The sequence below is a fragment of the Choloepus didactylus genome, chromosome 18 (assembly GCF_015220235.1).
Source record: "Choloepus didactylus isolate mChoDid1 chromosome 18, mChoDid1.pri, whole genome shotgun sequence".
NCBI lineage: Eukaryota > Metazoa > Chordata > Mammalia > Pilosa > Megalonychidae > Choloepus > Choloepus didactylus.
In genome coordinates this window covers 39547354-39570183 of record NC_051324.1, presented here as the reverse complement: position 1 = coordinate 39570183, position 22830 = coordinate 39547354, and the positions used below count along the sequence as shown (strand labels likewise).

The 22830-nt window shown below is 39.1% G+C and overlaps 1 protein-coding gene across 4 annotated transcripts in view; it reads left to right on the top strand.

Moving 5' to 3' along the window:
• ANKFN1 (ankyrin repeat and fibronectin type III domain containing 1) overlaps positions 1–22830 on the top strand; it is a 389228-nt gene that overhangs the window by 321875 nt on the left and 44523 nt on the right. For all 4 annotated transcript variants that reach the window (XM_037809531.1, XM_037809529.1, XM_037809532.1 and 1 more), the window contains 4 exons: positions 5286–5385; positions 5713–5845; positions 6314–6430; positions 14179–14394. In XM_037809531.1, coding sequence (XP_037665459.1) covers positions 5286–5385; positions 5713–5845; positions 6314–6430; positions 14179–14394 — 566 coding nt within the window. The remainder of the gene's footprint in view (positions 1–5285; positions 5386–5712; positions 5846–6313; positions 6431–14178; positions 14395–22830) is intronic.

Here is a 22830-nt window from a genome sequence, read left to right as displayed (position 1 = left end):
AGATCCCCAACTGCATTGCACTCTCTAGCTTCAGGGCACTGCTGGGCCAGCTGGGTAAGAAATCCACAGTTGAAAATAAGAGATGCTGAGATTTAGCTAGGTGCAAAAATATCATACTTAGCATTAGCAAGAAGTTGTTCCCAATTGCTGTAGAACTATGACTTCAGAGCCCTTCAGAAGGGTTGGCTAGAAAAGAGGACAAGTGTTTGCAAGAAAATAAAGTTCTTCTAATGAGTGTTTCACTAAGAGATGTGTGTTGATGCTTGAGAAGGAAACTCAAGTGGGATTTTCATTACCAGATCTCTACAAAGACTTTCCTCAGACCAGGGCCTTCATTGTTCCACACTGACCCAAGTACAGTTAGTTTTTCAGGGCTCATTTAACCAGACCTGCTATTATCTAGGCTCCTTTTTCCTCTTCTGCCTCCTACAGCTTCCCCACTCACTCCCTTGCACGTTGGATCTATATGGTAGGCAAAAGACATGAAGCAATTGGACCAAGCCAGATAATTCTTTGCAATTCAGAAGGCACTTCATATTTGATCTTTACTGGAGAGGGGAAATTAAAACTACTCATTGAGAATAAGGGTTTTGGGGTATATTATCTGAGGATTTAGATGTTCTCCCTGTTACTATCCAACAACAAGAAAGATTTGTCTAGACAGCCCAAATTTTTCTATAGTTTCAACATTTCTCAAGGACATGCTCCCTACCCGCCCCGCTCCCGGACACACACACATAGGGAAGTAAATATGTACACAATATCAAGAAAGATTTAAGTAAGGTATAAGGTAGAACTTCCCAAAAAGGAGGGAATTTTTTTAAATCTTGAAATGTACTCAGGACACTCACACAGTACCGCAAGTGTGTTTCAAAGAACACTGGTCCCGTAAGCTGCTCAACTGAGAAATGTTCTCTAGTCAAGTAAGTTTGGAAAATATTGTGTTCTACATTTCTCTCCTGAAAATAGAGAAATATAGACACTGAAATATTAAAGACTCTGAGAAATCATGCAATGAAGAGACACTGAATTTGATTAACCAAGCATTTTCCAAACTTAATTGACTATGTGAAACTTTTTTCACAGAATTAGTGTTCCAAGGCACAAACTTTGGAATTGTGAACCTATAGGACACCAAGATAAAAGAAATGACCTCATGCAAAAGGGAAATAATTCTGTGATAGTTTAACATAACTCTAAATCTAAGGGGATAAAATAAGGATAACACAGGTATTGCATAGTGAGAACTACAAAATTGTTATTTAAGATACTCAACTGCATTGATGCACTGTGAAGTTTATTGGAGTAATAAACCTTTGCAAACTTCAAAACTGGAAAAAAAATTTTTACAAATACCAGTTCTTCCACTTATTATCTGTGTGTCTTTGAGAAAATCATTTAACCTCTTTGAGCCATAGCATCTTCATCAGTAAAATTAGGATGATATCTATCTTGCAGGGTTGTTTTGAATATTAAATAGATAATGGATTAAATTCATTAGCACAGTGGATATTTAAAGATGTATTTATTCTACCTTTATTCAAGAGTTTAGGTAAGTAAATAATGCATGGTTAAAATAATTTTCATTCAGATTTTGAAAGCATTGCTTCATTCTCTTCTAGCTTTCAGTGCTAAGAAGTCCAATAGCATTCTGATCCCAAAGGTTTCATATGAAAAGTTTGTTTTCCCTTTCTGGAAGGTTTTAGGTTTTCTTTCTGTCTTCAATGTTCTAAAATTTGGAATATGCCTTAGTGTAGCTCTGTTTTTATCTGTTATGCTAGGCACTTCGGAAGTTTTCTCAATATGGAAACCCATACCCTTCAATTATAAGACATTTTCTTAAATTATTTATTTCACTCTTTTTCCTCTGCTCTCTCTTACTAGAACTCCAGTTCTTCAGATGTTTAACTTCCTAGATTAGCCCTTAAATTTTCCTTTTTTTCTCTCTTCTACTTTCCATCTCCCTATCCTGTCACTCTACTTTTTGGAGATATCCTCAATTTTATTTTCTAAGCCTTCTATTGGGTTTGTCAGCTTTTTATAACATATTTTTGATTTCCAATTCTTTTTTTCCCTCTGGATTTTTCTTTTTAAAGATTTCTACCCTTTCTACAAGTATGCAATATTTTCTCTTATCTCTTGGGACATTAATGATAGGCTCTGTTTCATTTTGTATGTTCTTTAGCAGAGTCTCTCTTTCCTCTAAATTGCTCTTTTGTTTAATTTAATTTAATTAATTTATTTTGGGGGGGCCTCTCTCTTTCATGTTAGATGCTTTTCTCAACTGTCTGGTGATTCTGAACATTAGCTCAAATTTAAGAGAAGGACACTGAGTAGCTATTGGGAAGCTGTGAGCATGTGAATAGTGCTCTTTATTAATAGGCTGAACTGGGGGGCGATCTGGCTTGTCTTTTTCATTGAAAAACCCCCAATGTCAATATCTTTGGGTATTTTCTCTTGGGCTGATCAGATTTGCCGGAGAAGTTTCTTCTCTAGAGGGCATCAATTTGGGTACCAGTGTCCTGAGAGCCCAAGGGGAAACACTGCATTGGAACTTTTATTTAATCCACCTATTTTGGGTACAGTATCATACACACATGCCTGCCCCATTTTGGGGGGTTATTTTAAAATTCAGCTTTATTGAGATATATTCACATACCATACAATCATCCACAGCGTACAGTCAACTGTTCACAGTACCACTGTATAGTTTTGCATTCATCACCACAATTTTTTAACATTTTTCTTACTCCAAAAAAATAAAAATAAAAGTAAAAAAGAACATCCAAAGTATTCCATCCCCTCATTCCACCCTATTTTTCATTTAATTTTTTCCCCATTTTTCTACTCATCTGTCCATACACTGGATAAAAGGAGTATGAGCCACAAGTTTTTCACAATCACACAGTCATACCGCGTAAGCTACATGGTTATACAATAGTCTCAAGAATCAAGGCCACTGGGTTGTAGTTCAACAGTTTCAGATATTTCCTTCTAGCTATTCCAACACACTAAAAACTAAAAAGGGATATCTACATAATTCATAAGAATAAGCTCCAGAATGAGCTCTAGACTCCATTTGAAATCCCTCAGTCATTGAAACTTTATTTTGTTTCATTTCGCTTCCCCTTTTTGGTCAAGAAGATTTTCTCAATCCCACGATGCTGGGTCCAGGCTCATTCCCTGGAGTCATGTCCCACGTTGCCAGGGAGATTTACACCCCTGGGAGTCAGGTTCCATGTAGAGGGGAGGGCAGTGAGTTCACCTGCCAAGTGGGCTTAGAGAGAGGGCCACATCTGAGTGACAAAGAGGTTCTCCGGGGGAGACTCTTGGGCACAATTATAAGTAGTCTTAGCCTCTCCTTTGCAGTAACAAGCTTCATAAGGGCAAGCCCCAAGATCGAGGGCTCAGCCTACTGAATTGGCAGTCTTCAATGTTTGCAAGAAAATCAGTAATAACCCTAGTGGTGAAGTCCAACATTTCCGCATTTTTCCCCAGTTCCTCAGGGCTGCCCTGTAAATACATTTTTATTCTCTGCCCGAATTACTTTGTATCCCCCACCCCATTTTTAACTGTATGTGGTATCTCCTACTCTGAAGACCTCTATTTTTATACTTTTTAGAAAATAAGCCAATAGTTTTCTTCTAGAGTGGAAAAGGGGCATTTGTCCAGCTATAAAGGATAAGGGCGTGATCTAGAAGTCTGATTGCTTTCGACACAGACTTTTAACAAATCCTCCTGATTTTAGCTTCCCTCACCGCACACTTCTGGAAGGATGTGCTGCCCATGAGGTGAATCAGATTACTTCCCAGCTTTCTCTACTGCTGGCTTAGGATTCATCTTGCTCAGGTCTGCTAAATCCATCTGTCCATCTGTTTTCCAGTCTCCAAAATTTATTTGCATTTCTCTGCTTTCCCATCTCTTTTGTCTTTATAGATTGATGTATCTCATTGCTATGGTTTTAGTAAAGTTTCAGGAGACAGCGATATGGAATGAATATGTTTAGTATGCTACATTTAAAGGGAAATCCTAGCAGCATCATTTTCAAATAGGATATGACTAGCCAAATTCATGTTCAAGTCATAAAAGAAAATGCTTTTGCTTTGTTCTGCCAGGGATAACCAGTACCAGCACAAGCTTGAAGCTGGCATGAATGCTTGGGTCAGTCAGTTCATTCCAATGCTCCTACAAGATCATAAGCAGAACCACACTGGGCCTCAGCCATGGGCCATCCTTCCAGGTTTCTACGCCTAACAGCAGTGATATAGGCTATGTTCTTATCTCCAGTGACATGTCTGTCAAAAGTTTGGTGGTGATCTCAGTAACCTCTGCTTCCTGTCATTATATAGAAAATGAGAGTTGAAAAGGGTTTCAGTGATCATCTAGCTCAGCTCCATGGAGCACTCTTTTCAAAGACTTACTGTTGTAGGAAATCTACTGTGTTTATTAGCAAGAGCCCCAAGTTGTAAATTAAAGAGCAGAGCGGAAGCAGTGGATGATTTGCTCACCACTGCAGCCTCAGAGCCTTGCACAGTATTGTGTCCCAATAAATATCTGTTCAATGAATGAATGAATGAATGAATGAACATTTCCATTTTTCCATATACTGGCTTTCTGATCTTGGGTAATTTATTTAACATGTCAGCCTCAGTTTCTTCTTCTGAATAATAAGGATGATAACCATACTTCTCCCAATAACTATTATTAAGTCAACATATGCATTGGAAAAACTGTTGCAGAATGCCAGGAGCGATTGTACTAAAATGGTGGAATAATATGGGGAAGAGGCTTTTTTTTTTTCTATTCTCTAAACTTTCTGTAATGTGCTTATATTAATTTTTTAATGAAAAAATATTTAATGGAATATGTAAACTAACAAGGAGAACTTTGCCAGCAATGAGAAGTGTGTGAATATTTAAAGGCAGTGGGAGAGGGAGGGAACAGAAGGGAAAGGAGTTGATTCCATATCTCTTTATCCTACCTTATAATACATTCCTCACTCTGAGAGTAAAAACAGAACATCTAAGTGGTTTGCCCTGGAGTTATAAATATTTCTCATCTCCATCTTTTTTTTTTGAGGAGCTGTTCATTAATTGAGTTAACCACTGGCATCTCAAGGCATAAGAGCTTCTTGAAAGGAATGAATGAGCTGAATCCCTACATGAAACTGAGGATATGTGACACTGCTGGGGACAGGAGAGGGGAAGGCAGGAAGGTGGGAGGTAGGAAGTGGGAGTTTTCATCTGCCAAATGGAATTTACACTGTATTTTTTCCTGTGTTCTAGAAAGTTCAAAATTGCAAACCACAGGCCGCAAGCAATCAGTCTCAAGGAGCCTGAAACATCTATTCCATTCCTCAAACAAGTTTGTGAAGACGTTAAAACGGTGGGTCCTATGTAGCTTTCCAGGAAGTCTTAACTTTTCAGGGATGAGCTGGTTTGGGTTCTGAAGTAGAAAGTTGGTGGAAATTTCTTTTGTTATTAACAGAATGAAGTTCACTTTTCTCCTCAGAATCTGGGCAAGGTAGTCATTTCTCAGAGATTTCTCATCGGTGAACTTACTTAGCAGGAAAAATTAATGCTCTTCGTATATTAATGCTCTTGGTATATTGTAAATTATCTTCTACAATGTGCAAAGAAAATTTTTCCCAAGACTCAGACTTGGTAAAGGAAGTGGTTGAGGACAATTTTTTATTTTGCTTTTTCTCTTTAGGGGGCTCTACATAGCTGTTATATTTTATTACAAAGACAATATGTTAGTCACCAATGAAGATCAAATACCGATTGTTGAAATAGATGACTGTCACACCAGTTCAATTATACAAGACTTTCTGTGGTTCACGAAGGTATACTGAGTTCTGATTTCATTTTTCCCTACTTGGCACTGATGTTACTGCACATAAATCTCTGAAACCTTAGTTGAGGGGTCTCCAGTGATCAAAGTATTGGGGGGGAATAAATTATCACAAAGGTCCTTTTCAGTCCTAATATACTCATACCATAAAAAACTGCAAAGTAGTGTCTACACTACATTTTCAAAGCAAAGAAGCTTGCATCCTGTCAGATTGTGTCTCCACTATTCTGAGTTATGGGATCTTTTGGCAAAGACTAAAATGTGGAGCTGACTGTTTCATTAGCATTCAGATCTTTTTCCAATTGGACAAAGATCAAAAAGTTGTTTTGCATGTATCTGAAAATGGACTAGAGAACAAACATCAGGGGTCAGGTTTCCTTCTCCCTGCTTTGCTTTGATGCCACAACCTAAATCATGCACTGGCTTGGACAATGATATGACCTCGTGACTTCTTTTGCAGCTGTCTTGTATGTGGGAAGATATAAGGTGGTTGCGGCAGAGTGTACCCATCTCCATGTCCTCCTCCACAGTCCTGCAAACTCGGCAGAAGATGCTTGCAGCAACAGCCCAGCTACAGGTGAGGGGCCAGGCTTCCACCCAGTCCCTGAAGGAAAGTTTAGAAAAATGTGAACAGTTCAGTCACTAATCCCATCACTTGCCTGGAAAGGAAAAGGGTGAGTTCTTTCTTCTTGCAGATCCCTAGCAGATGAAGACTTCTTAGACAGTTTGAGACACACACCTGGTCAGGTAGGGAAACTGTGACTTTGGCAATCCCTTTGAAGAGGAACAAGGTTCTCTCTTGACAAGTCCAGGAGTGATCCATAAAAAAGCAGTGATGAGACATCAGTTCCAAATTTGATATTCATAAGTCAGCTCATTTTCCTGGCCTGGGCCTCAGTTTCATCACTTGAAAAACAAGAGGAATTCCACTAGATCACTGGAAGACTCTATGGTGCTCTGTCATCCTGTTTAACTATGAGTACATGGAGACAGAGGAAGAGACCAGTATATGTGTAGGGGAGTTTCTCGGCTTGATGTTTTTGATAAAGCACAGACAGTTGCATACATTTTTACTTGTTGCTTTCTTTTTAACTCTTAAAACTTTACCTTTAATTCTGAAATTATTAATCCTTCCTCACTATCAATCCAATCAGATCAGGTTCCCAAGTTCTGCAAGAATCTATAGCCTACAGAGTTCCTCTTAGAAATGGCATTGAATTCCAGCCAACCTCTTCTGGGTTTTCCTCTCATTATTTTCTGGTATTACCTGAATTTGTGGTTCTTGGCACAGAAAATCATCTGTTAAATGTAATGGGGGTCTTCATGAAATCATTAAAGCCTTTATCAGCAACAAAGGAACAAAGCTGTCAGTTACATCGACCACAGGAATCTGCATAGCAGGGATCTATGTAATCTGTCTTTGGCCAGGCCAGACCAGCCAAGGCATAAAAATAGGGTCATTATACCATAAAAATATTTCTGTAGCTCAAACCCCACCTCTAGTTGGAGAAACTTCATTTCTTGAACTCCTGCAATAACAATAATTTGACCCTCAGAAATGATAATAATTATTGTTTTTATTATTATTTATTCCCAATTAATTCTGAACATCAGCTTTAACCCTTCCAGGCTAGATTCCGTTTCATAGGTGGTTTACTAAACTGTGTCTTCAGTGGCCACAGTGGTTTCAGCAAACAGTGCTCTCCATTTTGACTCACTCTTGACTGCAGAATCTCCTTCAACTCAAAAAGTTGGAGCTGGGCCAAGATGACTGTGCTGAATTCAAACCACTCTTCCCTTTTATCACTGACCCACTTGCATTAGACCAAACCACCATGCTTCAAATTGCTCTTCCTTTAGGACAAAGTTCATTCCTAGAAGCCTCCTTGGTCCCTTAATAACATTGTTTCCCAGAAAGCTCAGAATCCTAAATAGACCTTCCCAATATCCACCATAGAGCCCAGGCGTGCCTGCATCACAGGCTGAACAACCTTAGAATTTCAAGCAGAGTTTTTTTTTTATATATGTTCAGTTGAGGCTTCCTAGAACAACTTCATCTGATACTGTCAGTCACCGCTAGAAGGATCACATGTTGCTTGGAAGCCAAATCCTGTGCAGTTAGACAATGCAAGGCTAGAGGGGAGCTGTGACGGTCTGTGTGCCCCACTCAAATACTCTGACTGAAATAGCTCTTCGCTTTCCTTGGTCCCCAGTATTTTGACTTTTCATAATCCATCAGCCTCCCTGCCCCCTGCCTCTCTGAGATTATTTCCTTCCTCATCCAGCTTAGATTCCTTAGGCCATCATAATCAATCCCTTGCAAATATCCTAAATTTTCTAGTCTCCCTCCATGTTATTTATTTAGCAAAAGCCCAAGCCTGGTTGCATCCAACATGTCTACACTGGAGTAGTAGCACATTGCTGAAGAAAAACCAGAAAAAAAAAAAAGGATGGCTGGTTTATGTTAAATTCATGACACATTTCTCACGTGTAGTGCCACCTAGCAGCCCCATTCCATCTCCCTACGAAATTTGCTTTCCCACACTATAAGACAACAATTTAAAATGTTCTCTCATCTCCCACATCCCTTCCCCTAACTCCTACTCTCCATCCCCACCTTAGGTGATACCTTCACTGTTTAATTCATTAAGAAAATAAATGGGAATTAATTATTTTTCCACTACCAAATTTACAAATCTTCTTGCATTAACCCCACCTCCTCCTTCTTCACTACTACTCCAAAAGATAGAGTTTCACTCTTCCTACAAAAGGCTCATCCCTCCAGATGTGCTCTTTGTCCCATTTCTTCTCTTCTATCTTTACTTAAAATTACTCAGTTCTATCGAATTTAACCTCCCCCTAAATCCCTCCCTTGACTTCACAGGCTTCTTCAGCTACCAAACTCCCTGTCTTCTCCTTCTGACACCCTAACTTCTTGAAAGAGTTGCCTACATTTCTCTTTCTCCATTTACTCCCTCACCTCCCTTTCAGTTCTTGTCCTTCTCTTTTCCTTTCCCTGGTACCTGGCCCACAAAACGGTTCTCTCTGAGGCTACCAGTGGACTTAGATGCTAGACTTAAGTAGCAGACTTAGCATGATGCTGAGGAACCTTGCACTTCTAGAACTTTCACATGCATCAGCCCCTGTGAGTACAGGGCTTGCCTGTTTTAGGTGGGAACAGTTGCAATCAGGAAGCATTTCTGGTAGACTACCAAAGGAAATATCATGGGGAAAAGGGGACCTGAAACTCCAAATACTTAGTGTTTAGGGGGGATTTTTTTTTTCTCATTCTAAATAAGTATTCACTTTTACATTTAATTTTATATTTGTAATTTTGTACTCTTTGTCTTAAAGAAGGCCCCAAAATTGTATGGTTCAGGCCCCACAAAACCTGGATCTATCTCTGCCAATGACTTGAGTTTCACTAAATCCAATGGACACTTTTAAATTCTCTACTCAACTTGACATCTTCATAGCACTTGATACACTTGGTCCAGCTCTCCTTTTTTAAACTGTCCAGCCATTGGTTTCCATACCACACTCCTGATTTTCTTCCAACTTTCTGGCCTGCCTGTCTAGGTCTCCTTTACTAGCTCACGTGCTGTTTCCTTGCCTTAGAATCCTCTTCTTTCACCTCTTTGTCTTGCTAATGCCTACATATCCTTCAGCTCTCAGTTTAATTTTTACACATCAGGGAACCTTTCTCTGATCTCCTGATTAAGTGAATCACTCTCAGCACACTCTGTATTCTTCCTTCAGAATGGTTATCATTATCCCCTTTAGTTAATTATTTGTACCATTATTTGTTTAGTGACCCACCAGACTATGAATTTCTGAGGTTGGTCACCACTCTATCCCCAATGCCTGGTATATGGTAGACCCTTAGTAAGTACTGGTGGGACAAACAAATGTATCCCCAGCACCCCAAATATCACACTCAAGGAAAACGCTAACCCAAGGGAAAAGGGATCACAGAATTGTGCCTCGTGCAATAGTTCCTACCTGCACGACTGCCTCAGCTCCATCCCTGCTTGGTGAAAGAGCCTTCTAGTGCTAAACAGCTACCCCTTATAGGGTCCCACCAAAGACCCGAACACTGCTGTGCTTTCCCTTCTCTTCTTCAGATTCGGGCTTGCCTGATGAAATCTTTCATCTATTTTTGTAGAACCTGTTCCCCAAACTATTTGATAATCTCTGGAATAAAAATGCCTTAAAATATTGGAGCCACCTTTTTTGTGGGGTGGGAGGATGCAGAAAATTTTCAGAGGGGAAGAAAAAAATTGGGGGAAATGGATACATTCTTAATATTTTAGCCTGTTTTATTAATCTAAAATTTTTTACTATGTTCTGAGGAAGGTAAAATGCATTGCATATAGTCTGATTGGCATCAGTCACACATACATCCCATATGTTGGTTTACCACTAGTGTATCTCATTTTATTCTCGTTTCCTTCCCAGTCACACTACCACTGCCTGATTACTCCAATTATGTCAAAAACCTCCAAAATCATCCCTCTGCCTCCAGTCTTAGCACCCTCCAATCCATTCTCCACACTCCTGCAAGAGTAGGCATCTGAAACAATTCTGTCCATGTCATTCCCCAACTTATGCTTTTTAATAGTGGCCCAGATATTTTATCAGGGCACACGGAGGCCTTCATCACAATATTTCTTCCCCGTCACCACCCCCATTTCCACAGCACCCTGACTTACCTTTCTCACAGGGCATACCAACCTGTGTGCAATATGTGCCTTGTTTTCAGTTTCTCCTCTACAGTGACATCTTTAATATATAATAACAATAGTAAAACACTGTTTCACTCGTTTAACAGACCAGGTGCCAGGCACTGAGCTAAGAACTTTACAAAATTTATCGCACTGAATCTTCACTTAATGAGAAAGGACTATTATTAATATTCATTTAACTGATGATAAAACAGGCCCAGAAAGGTTAAATAACTTGCACAAGAGCACTCAAGTAGGAAGTAGCAGGGTCTGGATTCAAATCCAGATATAGCTAATCCAAAGTCTGCATTCTTCCTAAAACTTCATCATCTTATTATGTTTTAATTAACAAAAATTTTAGACAGAAGAAAGTATCCATATTATAGTGAAAAAGAAAAAAGAAGGAGTCTATTCTGCATCATTTGGAACCTATTTAGGAGACATGGCCTTAAATTTTATTTGAAAGCAGGTGAGATATATGTTAATTAATTAACATTACCTAGTCAGGAGGACAGAAAAGTATCTACCGGCAGTTGGATAAAAAATTAAGATGAGAAAGCCTATAAGTGGCCCAGACCCCATATTGTGTTTCTTTCTCCTAGGATAATGGCAAAGTCCTTAAAAGGCAGCAGTGCACCTTGCTCTTTTATTGAGAGGAGTCTGAACTACATATCCTTAAAACACAGCAATAATCTGACACTACAGACTGTGTTATATTAAACTTTCCATCGACATGGCTTTTAGAAATGAGTGTAAGAGCCAAATAATTTATGAATATTCTGTCTTTTTTCATTTCTCAAGGGTAAATAGAAAATGGTTTCCCCAAATTTTACTCTTCTTTTCCAGGCCTTCATGTCCCGACTCTGGATGTTCTTCATCTTCCCATGCCATTACTGAATAGAGGTCTCTAAACAGGGCCTCTGTCTAGGGCTCATTGACAGTCCTGTGATTTGTTCTAGTTATAACCTTGCTGCATTCCTGTTAGCCATCACGTAGCTCTTATTCCTCTTTACCCTGCAGGATCAGCAGGGTGTCCAAATTTCCTAACCTTGGTTTCATAGCATGACTCTGGCCCTATATCCCCCAGATGGTGGCACTGCTTTTCCTTTAGACCCTAAAGAACCCTGAATGTGTCCCCAAGGAACATGGTTGCAATTTATTTTCACAAAGATGCTCTGCATTTAAAATGGGCTCACCCAAAAGTTAGCTATCCAGCCCAATTTGATGTCAATGAAGAATTTCAGGAAGAATTCAGTGTTTCATTGCTCAGACCATTAGTTAACATGCCCAAAGCTGACAGTGAACCACTGATAATAACTTTATTTAACTGAAATACCACCTCAATCAATATTTCTCCATCAGCTTTGGTCCAAAGTAAATAATGTTTTCCAATGTCTTAATGCAGTGTGTTAATTCAGTCAGCAAAATGTTATTGAGCTACTGCCAAATGACAGGCACCGTGCAAGGGACCCAGAGACACAGAAATGAAACAACCATGATCTCATGATATGTACATCAATAGATGCAGTAAAGCCAGAGATGTTCTAAGATAAGATAGAAGTTTATACAGGAAGTACTAGGGGATAAAAGAAGAGATGGTAAATTCTACCTGAGAGAGTAGTTGGGAAACTTTTTACAGAGAAGGTGAAACCTGGGCTGGGTCCTGAAAATGAGTAAGTGTAAGCCAGAGTAGGGTCTCAATTAGCACACTAAAGAAAGCCCTAAACCTTGCCTTATTATCAAGCTTGAGTGTTGACAGTGCATGTTCTCATGCATGATTTTATTTAACCCCCCAAACACTATGAAGTAAGAATTAATGTTAGGGATGTCTGAGCTATAAAGACCCTTAATTTCAGATGATGAAAGTCAGGGCCACAAAGGATAAGTAATTTTTCAAAAGTCCAACAGTTAATGAATGACAGCCAATTGTGAAACGCAACACCAGTATAACTAAAGTCTTAATAGCAGTGGTGTACTGGAGCCAACTTGTGCTGGCTCAGGAGAGCGAACTGCTAAATATTCAGGAGTTTTGAAAGCCCGTTGTCAAACCCTTGGTAGCTTGAAATCGGCTATGAAGGGAGTATTTACACCACAGAAATGGTCAAATGCTACAAATCAGCTTCTTTTTTTGTTTGTTTGTTTGTTTGTTTGTTTGTTTGACAGCCCATTTACCAGCGTATAGGTCAGTATTACTTTCCAATATATTGTTTCTATATAAAACTGTAGTACTACATACAGCTGGACTAAAAGCCTTACACGAGTTACTTCTCTGTGATTTAGAAGTCAGTTATTGGAGAGCAATAATCTGAGTGATTAGACCATTTTAAAAAATAATAACCTTGCCAAATTAATTTTTATAATGTGTCAATAATTATTTATGAAATTCCTTATTTTGTTATGTGTCCAGTCTCTGTAGGGAAAAATAAAACGTTTAAGACACAGTCCCTACCTGTGTGGGAACATTCCAATGTTTTCATAGATGTGCATATTGACCAGCTGGTTCATTCACTTTTAGACATCCTTGTCACTTTTACTAATTCCACGTCTCCCTTTGCTCTCATGCTAACAGGTCATCTCATCAGTATTGGGGTGAGCTCACAAACAGCAATGTAGCTATTTTAGGTTATTTGTTCTTCTGATTTCTTTGTTTTGTTATAGTTTGTTTATTTTCTTGGGGTAGGGTAGGAACATGTTGGAAGCAGTGTAGTTGTTTTAGGTTATTTGTTCTTACTCCTTTGGATTTTGTTTGAAATTTTTTTTTATTGTTTGTTAATTTTTTGATAAAGTTAAAAAATAATAACTGCTAGTAGCTCTGGGATGACAAAATTTATTTTAAAAATCATAAATATTTAAAGCAAGAGGGGATTTTATCTTATCCTTCTAGTGCTCTAGGATAAAAACCTTCAAAACCTGCATATTTGCAAAATTCCTATTTATGTTAGGAACAGCTAACTAGGCTTCTCCACAGTTAAGATGTCATCTTACCCTTCCTACCTTTCTAAAAGTATTGTCTCCTCAGGTGACCTAGATTATAAACAATTTTAACAAAATATTAAATAAATAAAACCCCTGAAATGCAGATAAGTCAAACCAGGCCAATCTCCCAATTAAAGTATCTTGAAGGGAATGTGCAGTCACTTGGGGACCTGCACAATGTGCTGCATTGTCAATTCACTTCTTCATTTTAAACAGCCCACCTCATACTAGCTTACTGTAGATCTCTTGAAAACTCCACAAGCAGCATACTTGAAATATCAGGAATTTTTCTTTAAAGCATCTGGGATTCCCTTCAAGTACTGGTAACTGAGGTTTATGTGCTGGTGTGTCTATGTGGGTAGGAGATATTTACAGATATTAATTTGCTTAAAAAAACATAATTTTCTGCCTCTTGCTATAATCCTTTCAGGCAGATGGAGAAGACATTTTTGTGTGGCTTCTTCTGTTAAGTACATTTCTATGATGCCAAATATTTAGGTGTAGGTCTGGAAAAAAAAACAGCTTCTCAGAAACATCAGATAATTATTCACACTGTCTTTTATTGCAGTGTATGGCTTTATTGGAGTAACATCATCTAAACTAGCAGTAATCTATTTGTTTCTAGAATTTACTTGGAACCCACAACTTGGGAAGAGTATACTATGAGCCCATTAAAGATCGACATGGAAACATACTCATAGTCACCATCCGAGAGGTAGAGATGCTCTATTCATTTTTTAATGGCAAATGGATGCAGATCTCAAAGCTGCAAAGCCAGAGGAAGTCTCTGTCAACACCTGAGGAGCCAACAGCCTTAGACATTTTACTGATAACCATCCAGGTATGTAGTCTTTTCAAGTTCCTCATATATTTTAAGTTCCAAACACACGTATCAAGGCTCTAATGCCAGGAACCATTTACATATGCAGTGATGGAATGAAGATGGTCCAAGGACAGTCTGCTCATATTCCATGCACAGAAAAGTTTCAGAAGCTAATTTGTCAATCTACAGATCTGATATTCATCAAGCAATACAAATAGTGGGCCTTCTGAAAATGCCACTGACCAATGGAAGCATTGAGACAAATAATTGAGTAGGGTATCTACAGATAGTATAAGCAAACATTAAACCAATACTTGAAGGGACTATAATAATAATGCATTTCTAAACCATAAAGTGACCTATATAATCTATGTATATAATATATGACACTTTAAACAGCAACACTCTTATACATAATTACTCTTGCTTGTTCCTTACAATAATCCTAAAGACAGCCAGGCAAGATTCAATCTATTTTAGGAATGAAATAACAGGCTCAGAGAAGTTAAGTGACACAGGGCCACTCAGAGAGAGAGAGATTTAGTTACACTAATGAAGCTTACACATCAGAGATCTTTGCTTGCACAAGCCCCTTCCAAGGCCCTGGGAGAGGCCCTAGCAATTTTGCATTCATAATTTTGTATCTTTTTCCTTAAAGAAGATACAAATTATTATATCTGATTCAGGCCCCACAAAACTTGGATCTGCCCCTGGTCACACAGCTAGAAAATAGCAGAGCTGATACTTGAACTCAGATATTCTGATGGGAAGCCCAGGTTTCTTTCTGCTGTGTTACATCACATTCTGGGACAGGAGTTAGGGATGGGGAGTAAGGGATGAAATAAAGGATGAAAGGCTCACTTAAGTACCTAACAGCCACCCAAATTCAAAATCCAGGGAGCTTAGAACCAGATTCTTAGCCTATTTTAGGTGGCAGTACCTGGACACAAACCCATGTCTTCTACTCCTGTGTTTAGCGAGCGCTCTCTCTGCCACCACACTGCCTCAGGTGTTCTTATGTGAACATAGGCTTCAAGATGTTTCTTTTCTTCCCTCCCACCCTCCCCCCTCCCTTCCTCCCCTCCTTCCTTCCTTTCTTTTTAAAAACTAGTGATGGAGATGAGCTGTATAGAACTCTCCAGTTAGGAGGGAAAGCAGGCAGAAGCATCTATACTGAACCCCTGCAACCAATGGCATTTATCCAGTAGACAGTTGATCTGGAGTGATGAGAAAGGAGGGGCTCAGTCACACATAAGTAAGCCGGATCCAAGTCTTGGCCCAAGTAGCCCTTCATGGTCACCATAAGCAGCTAAGCCACCAGTTCACTAACTTACTTTAATTCCCTGTCAAGGGACAGCTAGAACAATAATCTCACCTTTCCATCACTTGCATTGGCACAAACCAGGGCAGAGTCTAATGTAGCAAAAGGTAAACTAATTGGTCAAAGCCAATACCTCTGGTTTTAATTTTGTGGAATCTGGGCTCATATGAAATTGATAGAGGATATGTGTGTATGTGAGAAGGAGGTGGGGGCATGGAACACAGACACATTCGTGGCTCCCTTCTTCACTTTTTATAAGCAAGTGCTAAAAGAAACATTTTAAAAAATCATAATAAATTGAGCTTTTATAGGGTGACTAATACACTAATTCCCTATAGGGATAAACTGGGGTCTGGACTATCTTTGCTCCTAGAAACACAGTACAGGCCTCAGCATGATATAAAACCTGATTTCTACTAGACCTATTACATTAAAAATGTGTTACAGGTGCAGAAAAATTCCAATCCGGCTAAAGGTTGTTAGAGAAGGAGACTAAAAATAGAGGCAGGATCATATTTCCACACAGATCCAAGTGGAAAATTTACCCCCATTGACAGGCACATTCCTCTTCGATGTCATTCCCCACCTGTACCTTGAATGTATTATGTCCCCCAGAAAAAGCCATGTTCTTTGATGCAGTCTTGTGGAGGCAGACATATTAATGTTGATTAAGTTGGAATGTTTGGATTAGGTTGTTTCCATGGAGATGTGCCCCACCCAACTGTAGGTGATAACTCTGATTGGATAATTTCCATGGAAGTGTTGCCCCGCCCATTCAGTGTGGGCCTTGATTAGTTTACTGGAGCACTATATAAGCTCAGACAGAAGGAGCCAGCTTGCTTCAGCCAAGAAGGACACTTTGAAGAATGCACAGGAGCTGAGAGAGGAGCTGCAGATGAGAGACAATTTGAAGATGGCCATTGAAAGCAGACTTTTGCTCTGGAGAAGCTGAGAGAGGAAAAATGCCCCAAGAGCAACTAAGAGTGACATTTTTGAGGAACTGCAGCCTAGAGAGGAACGTCCTGGGAAAAAGCCATTTTGAAACAAGAACTTGGAGCAGACACCAGCCACGTGCTTTCCCAGCTAACAGAGGTTTTCTGGACACTATTGGCCATCCTCCAGTGAAGGTGCCCGATTATTGATGGCTTACTTTGGACACTTAATGGCTTTAAGACCAAATAAACTCCCTTTATAAAAGCTGATCCATTTCTGGTGTTTTGCGAAAGAGCAGCATTAACAAACCAGAACACCACCCAACCCCAACTCTCCTTCCCCCCTCCCCCTCCACCTGCCGCACCTTTCCTCTCTCCTCTCCTTCCCACACAGGGCTTCCACTGGGAAATGGGGTATAAACTACTGTGGCTGGTATCAACCACACCTAGATTTAAGATTTGATTATGTCAAGAGTTGGCCCCACCAAGTCAACATGAAACTGGAGATAAGTCTTGATGTTTACCCAGAGGAGACTGAGCAATCCCACAATTCCAGGCCACAAACCATTCAGGAGCAGTGAAGTGATGACCACCAGGTTGAAGAGAAGCTCTGGCTTCCTTCTACTGCATCACATCATATTGTGGGGCACCATTGTAGAATGAGGCTGGCTGGGTATGAATCCTGACTCCACCCTTTCAAGCTATGTGATTAGGGCAAGTTGCTTCACTTCTCAACCCTCATGTTTCCTGCCCTCCAAAATGGAGATTATGTAGTGCCTACATCATAGGGTTCTTTTGAAGATTAAATGAGTAAAGCATTTAAAAGAGTGCACAAAGTGAGTGCTCAGTAAATCATAGTGATTTTTATTATTTCTCTCCTCAGAAAAACCCAGGCAGTGTTAGAGTCTCCTAAGTATCACTGGGGAATGTGTTAGAAATAAAGGCCCCACCCCAAACTTATTGAATCAGAATCTACATTTTATCAAGATCTCCAGGTGATAAATATCCCATCTTGGCTGTTCACACTTTTCTCAACTTAGCTTGCCACAGGTTCACACTTCCCTGCTCTATATCCAGAAACATGGCAGAAGCTTCTAAGTTACACACAGAAAACAGCATTATCCTCCTAAAGTGTCCAGTTAGACATCTCTTTTCCAGTATTCCCTTGACTCCCAGCCACATTCCTGCTCTTTCTACCCTGCAGGCAGCCTCTGACACAAGGATCAAAAACCACAAGAATCAGGCAGATTAATGGAAATGAGCCAATTGGATAAGACATAAGAAACATAAAAACATTAAAAATGCTGTTCTTAGCAGCATTATCCATAATAGCTATCCATAATAGCTGAAAAGTGAAAACAACCCAAATGTCCCTCACTAATAAGTAAAATGTGGTGTAACCCTGCAATGGAATATTATTCAGCCATAAAAAATAAATGAAATTCTGATTCATGCTAGAACATGGATAAAACTTGAAAATATTATGCTAAATGAAAGAAACCAGACACAAAAAGCCATTTATTATATGATCCTATTAATATGAAAGATCTAGAATATAGGCAAATTCAGACAGACAAAAAGTAGATTAGCGGTTCTGGGGGTGGGGGAGGAGAGGACATTGGGAGTGACTGCTAATGGGTTTAGGATTTCTTTTAGGGTGATGAAAATGTTCTGGAATTAGACTGTGGTGATAGTTACACAATCTTTTGAATACCATTGAATTCACAGAGAAAACCACTGATTTGTATGCTTTAAAGGGATGAATTTTATGGTATGTGAATTATATCTCAATTTTAGAAAAGAAACACGTGGGAGTGGTAGGGACTGTGATAGCCTGGAGAGCCAGCCCTTGTCCCATCTAAAGGGAATAGCCCCTATTTAGCATCAGCTACTTGCAGTAGAAGGAAGTGGTCCTAGTGTTGAATTCCTGATTTTTTAAAGAGAAGTTGAAAATCTAGAGTTTGTGCTAAAAATCTCTTGGTTTTTTAAAGTTAGAAAATAATTCAGTAAATTTTAATTCTTTGCAGTCTACACAATCTTGGGCCCACAAAGACCACCAGCTGCCATTTTGTGACCTCTTCTGTCCTCAGCAATTCAGTTTCCATATACCAACAAGAAAAACAAAAACCCAGTAGTTACTGGAAAACTCTCCATTGTTCTCTTACAAGCTTTTGGATTTCTGACCAATGAAGAGAGGCTGGATATACCCTTACTAATCACTGCACCAGTGCTGCATATTCTCTCCCAGAGGCCCAACCCCAGACCCTGCCACCTCTGGGCCTCTCACTTCATTTTTAATAAACATTTTTCTAGCACCAGCTAGGTGCCAGGCACTCTTCTAGGTGCTAAGGAAAAACAAATGAATAAGTCAAGGTCCCTGCTCTCAAGGAGTTCAGTCAAGGAAGGGAGACAGACTTGTAAACAAATCAAGGTAATACAAGGCAGAATTAAACCAGAGCCTGATAGCAGTACAATCGCTGTACTATGGGAGCATAGACAAAGTAGCCATTAATTCTGCCTGGAAATATCAGGGAAGGCATTGCAGAAGAGGTGGCATTTGGCTGAGCCGTGAAGGGTAAGTTAAGTTTACCAGGTGAAGAAAGAAAGAGAGAAGAAAGGAAGGAATTAAATAGAGGGACTGATGAAGAAAAGAGGCACAAGCTGGGAAAGTAGAGCTAACCCTCCCTTGAGCCCACAGTGGACCTTACACAAGCCTTCTTGTAGCCTTTATCACACTGAGGTAGAAAAACTTGTGCGTCTCTTTCACACATTGAAATGTGAGTTCCATAAGGGAATGTTATCAATATCCTAGAACAATGCCTGATACAGAGCAGGTGCTCTGTAAAAGTTGGTAGAACGAGTGAGTCAATAAACCAACAAACAACAAATAAGAGAGCATAGGGCATGTGTGGAGAAGGAAAAAGCAAATCCATTTTGGCTGGAGAAAAGGTACACAAAAGGGCTGCAATGGAAGAGGCTAGAAATGCAGGCTAGAGATCAAAGAGGTAATATATAGGCCTGTGGACGTTTGATTTGGCCTGAGGAGACCTTTCTAGTCTCTTTCTACTGCCATGCATTTCTCAGGCTCCAAAAACATTGTGACTAATGAAGTATAAATGATTATGTAAAGGCAGGAAAATATATAGTAGATGCTCAGTAATGGTCTTTTAAAAAATTGAATGAAAGTGAATTACTCCATCCCAAAATGGTGTTGGTTTTTGCATAACCACAGTATGTTCCTGACTCACATTCTATTTGTGGTCAGTTCTGACCCCCGACATGTTTTTCTCTTACACTCATACCCATCCTATATTTGTACTTTTGGATTTGAGTCTTTACAAGCACATTTTCTTATTAAGTTTCAACCCTAAGTATGATAGGTTTATTTTTCCAATGCAGAGGGTCATTCAAAGCTTTATTACTATTTTCCAGAAAATCAAAACCACACCAAATTTGGGACCCACAAATTTGATACACACATTCTTGATTTCTTTGTCTGGAACGTCAATAAATAGACTGAATAGACTGACCCTCAGGGCCAATCCTTTCTGAACATCACTCAATATGTCTACTATTCCCACTCCATCACCCACTAATTTTTAACCCAGATAGTCTGCTTATTAAAGTAATGTAGTCAAGATTCTATTTTTCCCAGGTTATCTAATGAAACAGATTATACTGGAGACTCCTTTCTGGTCTGTGAATCCCATTTTATTGCTGTTAGAAATTAAAATTGTCAGTATGACTTGCTCTTCATGCAACCACGTTGACTGCTATTTAGTGTCTTAGGATTTCCTAAAGTGACTACAAATTGATTGTTTGATGGTTCCTTCTCATAATTTTTCCCAAAGATCAATCAGTTGGAGGTCTTTAATTACTAGGGTCATCCTGCATTTCTCCCTTTCCTGTTTCAAAGATAGGCATATTTGCCCTTTTCTAGTCCTCTGGGGCTTTTCCAGTTCTCCATGACTTCTCAAAAATAATGACCCATGGGTCAGCAGCCACATCTGCTGGTTCAACCAGGACCCCCAGGGTGCATATCATTGAATTCTGCTTTGAATTTTTCCAGCTTGCCTCCTGTCATTAACCATTTCTCTCCCTTTGATTACCTATTCATTTTCCCAAATTCCACCTTCAGTGAACGTCCAGTCAGCTACTTATCTGTGATATGTTCTGAAAAGACAGGATAGAAGACCTTTAAAATTTTCAGACTTATCTCCTGGTATTGATAAGAATTCCTTCCTTCTTGATCAAGAAATCAAAATTTCTCTAATCTGTTTTTTGCTAAATATCTTTTAAAAGTTGGTTAGTCTCTGCTTTTCTGCACATTAGTTAGTCAGGTCTTCCTCCCAATTGAAACCATCCTTATTTTGTCCCTCTTCTCCTATTTCCTTATGTTCTGTTTGGGGGGCCTGGCCTGATTTCCATATTGTGTATACCTATTGTATAAGGCAGTAGTACTGGATACAAAGGACATGACACAATAAAAAAACAAGTCCAGCTCTTAATTTCTTAGACTAGTCCAAAAAAAGAACATAAAAGAAGAAAAATGTAAGTTAAGCACTCCTTCCACTGTATGCCTGCACTGATTTCAGTGTATTGCAATCATTTGTTTTTATCTTTCTCGACCAAAGAGGAGGGATTATATCATGTTCACTGAAACCCCAGTGTCTCCTATAGTGCCTGATACATCACAGGAACTCAGTAGGCATTTGATAAAGGACAGGGCATGATAGTATGTGTTAGATGTTTGCCAGGAATTGTACAGAAGAGGGATCACTCCTTCAGAGTATCAGGGTCAAGGAAGGTCTCATGCTCCTCTGTTCCACACAGAATTCTGTAGAAAGTTCAACATGCCTGTTTTTCTTTTCCTGTTGCTTTCCCCACCTTTAATGGTGGAGGTGATTCCTTTTATTTCACTCTCTTCAGAAACCAGGCTGAATTCCGACCTCTAGGAAGCCTTCCCTTAGAATCAATTTAATCAATTACCTGACTCATCAGTCCTAACTCTGCATCCCACTCCCCCACTGCCCAAATGTTTAAAAAGCTTTACCTAGTGATGGTGGGGGGAGGAGACATGTCTGTATTTTCCAATAATTCATTCTCTGAGTGTCTCTGTATTTCCCAATAATTCTTTATCTGAGGCCCTGCAGTTGTATAGGAAAACAAAAGTCATAACCCAAATAGTTCAATAGGGAACTGACCACATATAAAAAAAGACTCGGCTCAAACATTCTTCTCTGATTAACTGGACTGGCACTTCCTATTGCACCAAAACTCCTACGATCTCTGAGGCTTGTGGAATGTTGTGATGTGATGATACACTGCAAATTCAATGCAAATCTATTAAAAGATAAAATTTTATATCTTGTATAAGATACAGAATTTTGTGAAGATGATGTGGTGTCCTAATGAATTCACCTTCAAAGTCATTGACACCTGAGACTCTAGCAGTGGTTATTGACTGAAAAACATAAAATAAGAAAATGATTTGAATACGAAAAGTTTAAAGATGTCAGAGAAAAAAAAACACTTGAAGCCCTCAAACACTTGCAAAAACTATTCTTTTTATGATTATACTGTGAAAGTTAAATATAAGGAATATCTTTGCAGCTGTCATACAATGTAGTACAAAAAAATTAAGCCATTAAGAGAATCAAGATTTAATTCTTGAAATCAGTGCATAATGGTGATTACAACTTAAATGTATGTGTAAAGATAAAATAAACCTATTGGTATTACTTTTTTTCATTTTCCAAGATAAAGAATTAATTGCACCTTTTATTCCAAATTACTATAAAATTTTGATTCCATCTTCACTGGTTTCATTTTAAATGGATTTTTCCTGGTGTCAATTATCCTGGGATAATGAGGACTTCCTGCACAGCTTTGTCAGCTTTTACACTTGCAAATTTCTGTTTTCCCCCAACTAAACAATAAGCCCTCAAGAGAGAAATTATGAATCTATTTTTGTTGATCACCCATCTCCACACCACCACCCCACTCCCAGCTGCAACCCACCAATCTACCTCTAGCACAAGAGATCTGTAGAGAATAAGTATGCAAAATATATTGATTGATTACCTAGCTTGGAAGAGAATTCTCCTAAAGGTAAGTCTATTTTACCACCACCACTTCCCCAACATTCCTGGTGGTACTCAAAGTTTCTCACCTAATTACTCAGCCACAGCTGCTTTAATT